General features: G+C 56.6%; 1 protein-coding gene across 1 annotated transcript; it reads left to right on the top strand.

Annotated features, from left to right (window-relative positions):
- The first annotated feature begins 1,944 nt into the window (after positions 1–1,944).
- Positions 1,945–6,631, top strand: LOC121160165 (pyridoxal phosphatase). The gene is made up of 2 exons (XM_040985820.1): positions 1,945–2,596; positions 5,484–6,631. Exons 1-2 carry the CDS (start codon positions 2,011–2,013, stop codon positions 5,798–5,800), a joined length of 903 nt encoding a protein of 300 aa, XP_040841754.1. The 5' UTR covers positions 1,945–2,010; the 3' UTR covers positions 5,801–6,631.
- The last annotated feature ends 1,358 nt before the right edge of the window (positions 6,632–7,989 follow it).

The following is a 7,989-nucleotide window of genomic DNA, read 5'->3' on the forward strand; positions in this document are numbered from 1 at the left end:
CTAGTGTGGCACAGTGAGTTAAACTGTGGCCTGCCAAGCTGACATCTCATATTGGGACACTAGTTCGAGTTCCAGCTTCTTCACTTTTTTTTTTTAAAAAGGTTTATTTATTTATTTTTATTGGAAAAGCGGATATACAGAGAGGAGAGACAGAGAGGAAGATCTTCCGTCCGATGATTCACTCCGCAAGTGAGCACAATGGCCGATGCTATGCCAATCCGAAGCCAGGAACCTCTTCCGGGTCTCCCACGTGGGTGCAGGGTCCCAAAGCTTTGGGCCGTCCTCGACTGCCTTCCCAGGCCACAGGCAGGGAGCTGGAAGGGAAGCGGGGCTGCCGGGATAGAACCGGCACCCATATGGGATCCCGGGCGTGCAAGGTGAGGACCTTAACCACTTGCGCCACCGCACCGGGCCCCAGCTTCTTCACTTTTTAAAACTCACTTATTTACTTAAAGTCACAGAGAAAGAGGGAAAGAGAAATCTTCTGTCTAGGCTCACTCCCCAAATGATTACAATGGCCAGAACTGGGCTGGTTTGAAGCTGGGAGCCTGGAGCCTCCTTTGGATCTCCTGTGTGGATACAGGCTCCCAAGCTCTCGCGTTATCTTACATTGCTTTCCCAGGCACATTAGCCAAAATGGAAGTGGGGCAGCCACTGGCATTGCAGGTAGTGGCTTTCCTCGCTGCTCCACTTTGGAACCAGCTTCCCACTCAGGCACCTGGGAAGCCTTCAGTTTTCTCTCTGTGAGAAACCCCCAGTCCAGCTGGGTCACTCCCTGAGCCCCTGGCCAGCAAACTCGGTGATGGTTGTAGCTAACTCAGTTCTTCCCCTATTTTGACCTCATAGTGGATCCCCTGAGATTCAAAGCCGTGTGGACCTTCCATGTGGGTGTCAGTGACCAAAGCGCTTGGGCTATTGTCTGGTGGTTCTCTGGTGCTTTAGCAGGAAGTTGAGCAACCAGGACTTGAACTTGCACACTAGTATGGGATGCTGGCAGGTGTCCCAAGTGGCAACTTAACCCACTACACTGTTGTGCCTACCCACAGGGTGGGTTGTTAAACAAAGATTTATTTATTTATTTGAAAGAGCAAGAGTGACAGAGACAAAGAGGAGGAGAGATCTTCCCTTTGCTGGCTCACTCTCCAAATGATGTAGCAGCCAGGGCTGGGCCAAGCTGAAGCAACAAGCCCAAAACTCCATCTGGGTCTCCCATGTGGGCAGCAGGGGACCAAGCACTTGGGCCATTAATGGTTGGTTTTTCAGGCGCTTTTGCAGGAAGCTGGATTGGAAGTGGAGACCCTGTTTCTCCAAACTGGCACCTGATAGCAAATGGCAGCTAAACCTGCTGTTCCACAACTCTAGCTTCCTCAAAAAAGCATTAGCCAGAAGCCGTGGAAGTGAACATCCAAGATCGATTCCTTGTGGTAGAAAAAAAAAAAAAATCCATAGAATAGTGAAATTAAATAAATGCATGAAAAATATCCACTTTACTCATCCTAAATATGGAAGTGATCACACACACACACACATCTAAGAGGCTTGCGGCACCACCGGCGTGGAGAACCACGGGGTCCAGACTAAGGGTCCTATCGCCCAAGGCACCCGAGGTGAATTTGCGCATCTCCAGCACCCATGGTTGGCTGGACAATGAGATTTGACCAAAAGCTGACCTCTCCCGTAGCATCTGTTTTTCCTTCTAGCAACCGGCTCTCCTCGGTTTCCAATTGGTTGATTGCATTTTCTCCTCGTAGCTCCTTATTGGGCCGAAAAACGTCATCTCCCAGCTTCCCCACCCCCTGGACGAGGTTAGCGGAATTCTAAGTCCTCGGCGACTGGCCATGTCTCTGAGACTCTCGCCCCTATTGGCTACGGGCCCATGTAGTGACCCCGCCCCTGGGACCTTCCTGCGGGCCGATTGGCAGCCGCAGGGGCCCGGGCCGGGACGAGCGCGCCGTGCCCGCGGAGGGCGAGCGGGCGGCCGGGCGTGCGTGCGGGCTGCCAGCCGGCTGCATGGCGCGCTGCGAGCGGCTGCGCGGCGCGGCCCTGCGCGACGTGCTAGGCCGGGCGCAGGGGGTCCTGTTTGACTGCGACGGGGTGCTGTGGAACGGCGAGTGCGTCGTACCGGGCGCCCCCGAGCTGGTGGAACGGTTGGGGCGGGCCGGCAAGGCGACGCTGTTTGTAAGCAACAACAGCCGGCGCGCGCGGCCTGAGCTGGCCCAGCGGTTCGCGCGTCTCGGCTTCGGGGGGCTGCGAGCCGAGCAGCTCTTCAGCTCGGCACTGTGCGCCGCGCACCTGCTGCGCCAGCGCCTGCCGGGCCCGCCGGAAGCCTCGGGCACAGTATTTGTGCTGGGCGGCGAGGGGCTACGCGCCGAGCTGCGCGCCGCGGGGCTGCGTGTAGCAGGGGACCCTGGCCATGACCTGGCCTCGGAGGATCCCGCGGCCACGCGTGTGCGCGCCGTGCTCGTGGGCTACGACGAGCACTTCTCCTTCGCCAAGCTGAGCCAGGCGTGCGCGCACCTGCGCGACCCCGACTGCTTGCTCGTGGCTACTGATCGCGACCCTTGGCACCCTCTCAGCGATGGCAGCCGGACCCCTGGTGAGTGAGCGGTTGGCGAGGGACACAGGTGGAGGACTAGCAATGCTTTGCCTTGGTGGGGGAGGGGAGAAGTAGATGGGCGCGGAGGCTGGGGGGTGGGGAAGAAGGACTGGAGAGATGGCAAGGGTAGCCCCCCGCGCAGCCAGAGCCCAGGGTGCTTGAATGTCCTCGCTGCCAACCTGCGCTGTGAGACATGGGACAGTAGCTTCCATCTCCAGCGTTGACGGATGGGGAACTGAGGTGCATTGTGGCTCAGGGAGAAGAAGGTGGATTCCAAATCTCCCTGACTCCCACCTCAGCCTTCTGAAAACAGCTTGAAAGACTCCTGTCGCTTTGCCCCGCCCACCATCGGATAGGGTGGTGGGAAACCCAAGGGAGAAGGTTGTCATCCCGCCCCTCCCCCTCCGCCCGAGGTCCCCAGGATGGCGCACAGCTCCTGCACGAGGTTATGGGCACTTGTGTGGCGCCTGGGGCTCGAAGGCCTTTGACCTCAGCTGCAGCTCCAAGCTGTGGCGTCCCATGGAGTTACATAACCAGCAAGTGCGTCCCTGGGTGTCAAATGGGAGCACTCCCTCCCCCCACCCCACCCCCTCTCTTCGCAGGGCCTGATGCCCTGTGAGAACCTGCTGCAAAGTAGGACCTCAAGTATCAGAGCTTGGAGAAGCCCCTCCGTGTCTGTTTAATTTCTTAATTACTGGGGAAGTGGAAGTGACCATCCCATTTTCCAGTTAAAATGGCCTGAAGCTCCGAGAGGAACCGTGGGCTACTGGAGAGGGTCTGACCTATAGTCAAGCCCAGCTAACCTCCTGGTAGCCCCTCTTTGCTACTCTTTTTTTTTTTTTTCCTCTTTGCTACTCTTATCCTAGGTGTTCAACCCAGCTCCCCAGAGGCTTCTGGGTAAATAGGAGCAGGTGGCTACCAGGACTGGGCAGAGGTGCTGTGTGTGTGGGCAGGCAGGATAGATCACCACCGCTCCCTGTCTGCTGGCCACTGACCTGGTCATCCACACGCAGTCCTATGGAGGAAGCAGGGTACTACTGATGTGAAATGGACAGAGGATGACACAGAAAGGCCAGGGTAAGGGGAGAACTGGACAGCAGACAGACAGTGATATGGTGAGGCAAGGGGAAGGGCGGGGATACCCAGTTCAGACCTGTCCTGGCTCTGACCGAGGCAGGTGCTTGCTACAAGGACCCCTGCCCCCTCTGACTCAGTTTCCCTGTGGTCAGGGCTCCCGGCAGCGACAGGCTGTGCTATGAAAGGTGTATCTCGGTTAGGACACCCCCCCAAGGTTCTGGAATTGGGATGAAGAGCTGGGCAGAGGCCCAGCCTGCCTCACAGGCCTGCCTCACAGGCCTTCTGGTGAGCCCAGGCCCCCATGTCCCCTGTGTGCACCTGCTAGAGGGCACAGAGAGGCTTAGCAAGTGCAGCCTCACTGTTGCATCTGCACAGCCTATAGAAAGGCTTCAGATCTGAAATCAGGCCGACCTCCCAGCTCCCCTTGCCCATCCAGTCCAACGGTGCTGAACAGCAGAGACACCTGCTGGCTCTGGGGTAGCTCACGCCAGCGATCTGCCATGAACTGGGCCTCCGCGCATCCTGGGGCATGAATAGTCATGTACATTAGCTCCATCCTGATGTGTAGTGGGGTAGAAGGTTGGGGGAGCTGAGGCAGCTGGGAGAAAAACCCTTTGGGGTGACTCTTGAAGGATTTTCCAGCCAAGGGGGAGAGTCACTTTTCTCCTGTACCCAATGCAAACAAACAAGCAAGTTCTAGGTCAGATGTTAGGGTGAACTTCCCTGGGGGTGTTGCTCTGGGCCAGTGTGGAAGGCCATGTTCTGTGGGACTCCTGATGCTGCCTGGCATCAGACCCTTGGGGTCAGATTGGTACTGGTAGCTAGGGAGGCCTTGATTTGCCCGTTCTGCTGATCTGTGTGGCATGAACACCCTGGCATGGCACCGGGGAGAGACAGGCTTGCGCTGTGAGGTGCGCTCGGGCAAGTGTGGTACAGTGATGAGTGAGCGAGGCACAGTCTGCTCCGAATGTAGTGCACCATGTGGTGCTCTTATTTGTTAACTTTCAGCGCTAATGTCCCTTCCCATTCAGCTCACAGAATTCCTGAAAATGAGCCCATCTGTCCTCCCAAGCCAGCGTGGCCTGTCTGGGTCACACCCACCTGTCCCATGAAAAGCTGTGCAGCCTTTGACAAGCCTCCGTGTTCTCCTCGATGAGCTGGGCTGCCACGTGCACATGGCACAGCCCCTGGCAGCTTAGCAGGTGCTTTCAGTGAATGTTGGTAATCAGACCTAAGCAGAGTGGACTAGCCCAGAGGCTCGCTGAAACAAGTGGGAGATAACACCAAACAGCAGTCCTCCCAGTTTGAGCCCTTGGTTGCCTGCCAGGATTTTACCCATGCGGGTATCCGTAGCCACAGTCACCTTCCAGCGTGTAGCTTTCTGTCTCCAGGTTGAATTCTCTTCCTGTGATCGCTTTCCCCCCCCCCGTATGGAGCCAGACCAGGTCAGAGGCGCGAATTTCTCTGGGTCCTGCTGGATTCCAGAAGTGCCATGCCAGGCTCTGGTACCCAGAGCAGGGGTTCCAATTGCCATGACCACATGCTCCTGGCTTAGAGCTTTTCCAGTCCCAAAAACATTTGCTCCTGAATGGAATGTCCCTCTTGAGTCTTCCCTAGGCTGCACCCCACCCCCTTTTGCAGCAAGTTCAGGGAAACAGGTTGAGGGGCTTGCCCAAAGGCCCACGGCTACCGGGTAAAGTAGGGACCTTTAAGGAGGGCTGGCTGAGCCAGCTATGATGCCCTAGCCTGACTGACTCCCCCACACTGAGCGGCTTCTTGCTGATCCGAATCTCTGTCCCCTCTACCGCAGGCACTGGCAGCCTGGCCGCCGCAGTGGAGACCGCCTCCGGACGCCAGGCTGTGGTGGTGGGCAAGCCCAGCCCCTACATGTTCGAATGCATCACAGAGCACTTTCGCGTGGACCCTGCCCGCACCCTCATGGTGGGCGACCGCCTGGAGACCGACATCCTCTTTGGCCACTGCTGCGGGATGACCACCGTGCTCACACTCACTGGTGTTTCCCGCCTGGAGGAGGCCCAGGCGTACTTGGCGACTGGCCAGCACAACCTGGTGCCCCATTACTACGTGGAGAGCATCGCAGACTTGATAGAAGGCCTGGGAGACTGAGGCCCCTTCCCGCCCCCACTCCCTGGCCTGCTTTTGATCCTGGTGGAGCTGGAACCCCGAGCTGGGGTGGGGGGAGGCTTGGGGACTGGTGTGCCTCACTCCCCCTTTCCCAGAAGGGACCGGGCACTCTGTGATGTCCCAGACCCTGTTGGTGGTCTGGCCCAGGCAGATGGGCTTACTTCTGGCCCTTTCTGGAAGTCGGGTCCCTGAGGCCAGCTGGAGAGGCCCCTCCCCACCTGGAACCTTCCCTTCCCTGGGGCTGCTGCTGCCCTGCCTGCCCGTCTCTCCCACCCTGCCCTGACCGAGCAGTGGCTTCCCATTGTGGTAGCCTGTGGACCAATCTGAGGCCAAGGCACAGCAGCTCTCTGAAGCCAGGTCCTAAGTGGATCAGTTAGGAGCCTGAGGACACTACCCTGACCTGTCCCAGGCACTGGAGTGGACTCCCTGGCCCACCTTGCGCCCCTCAGACCCAGAATAGAATAATCCAGAGGTCTGTGACTCTTGACAATCTGCATCTGCCCAGAGATCTGGACTGCAGGTTGGGGGTGCCAAGGTTGGAAGACAACCCTTCACCACAGGCCAAGCAACTCTGAGGCCCCATCCTTCCCCAGTTGTGGCACCATCCAGTGTGGATGGAGGCCATAGCTCAGAAGGGGGGCCTCTGTGTGTCTCCCTCTTGTGGTCAGTGTTGGCTGTGCCACTTCTCTGTGCCAACTCCCAACTGTTTATTTATTATTGTGTGCCAGTGAGGGTGGGGGCAGGGCCTTCATGCCACCCCCACTTCTGTTGTAACCTGTCCTCCCGTACTGAATAAAGTACGAGCGGAAGTGTCCGTGTGTGGTTCACTGTGGCCGGACAGGGGCCTGCCCCAGCCTTCCCCTTGGGTAGGGGTGCATCTTGGGTTACTTTTTGAAATTCATCTGTTATATATTCATTTGGAAGGCACAACATTAGAGAGAGGGAAAGAGCTTCTGTGCCCTGGTTCACTCCCCAAATGGCCCCAGCAGCCGAAGCTGCTGAGCCAGGCTGACACCAGGGGCCCAGAACCTCAAGCAGGTTTCTCACACTGATGGCAGAGGCCTAAGCACGTGGGTCGTCATACACTGCCTTCCCAGATGGAAGATGGATTGGAGATGGAAGGACCAGGGCTCAAAGCTGCACTCCCATGGGGCTGGAAGAAAGCTCCTAGCTGCAAGGTGTGGTCACCTACACAGTTTCAGCTTGCATTGGTGGACTGCGCGAGGCTGGGGGGGACAGATGGCTCTGGAGGTGTCCATCACCTGGAGACAGCACTGAATGTGTCCCCTCAACACCACCACCCCTTTTATTTTTTTAAGATTTATATATTTGAGAAAGTGATAGGGAGAGACAGCTTTTTAAAATTTTCTTTAAAAGTGTTTTATTTGAAAGGCAGTTTATAGGGCCCGGCGCGGTGGCGCAAGTGGTTAAGGTCCTCGCCTAGCACGACCCAGGATCCCATATGGGCACTGGTTCTAATCCCGGCAGCCCCGCTTCCCTTCCAGCTCCCTGCCTGTGGCCCGGGAAAGCAGTCGAGGACGGCCCAAAGCTTTGGGACCCTGCACCCGCGTGGGAGACCCGGAAGAGGCTCCTGGCTTTGGATCGACATAGCATCGACCGTTGCGCTCACTTGGGGAGTGAATCATCGGACGGAAGATCTTCCTCTCTGTCTCTTCTCTCTGTATATCCGCCTTTCCAATCAAAAAATAATAAAAATAAATATTTTTAAAAAAAAAGAAAGGCAGTTTATAGAGAGGTGAGAGAGGGAGAGATCTTCCATCGGCTGGTTCACTCCCCAAATGGCCACAACAGCTAGAGCTGAACTCATCAGTTTGTGTCTAACGGTCAAGGAGTGTCTGCACTGCCATTTTCAGGCTTATGCAAGAACCCAGATTTTTGTTGATTTTATTGAATACAGAATTCACCTGCCAGGGAAGCCTCCTAGCTCCAGGCTTCTGGCTTCTGGCAGTTTCCTTCACTTAAAGCAATTGGAGTTGCATACAGCCAAAAAACAAAACAGAAAACCCTTCCTTAGACACACGCCTTAGGCATATCCCACAGTTAATGTACCTTTCTCTGAGTGTTGTGGGTCTGGCGCAACGTCTCGGTGATCCTTGCCTTAAAAGTGCCAAGATCCCATAAGCATGCCGGGTCGTATCCCAAATTCTCCC

The sequence above is a fragment of the Ochotona curzoniae genome, unplaced genomic scaffold (genome assembly GCF_017591425.1).
Source record: "Ochotona curzoniae isolate NIBS_2020 unplaced genomic scaffold, NIBS_Ocur_1.0 contig_1014, whole genome shotgun sequence".
In the NCBI taxonomy this organism is placed as follows: Eukaryota; Metazoa; Chordata; class Mammalia; order Lagomorpha; family Ochotonidae; genus Ochotona; species Ochotona curzoniae.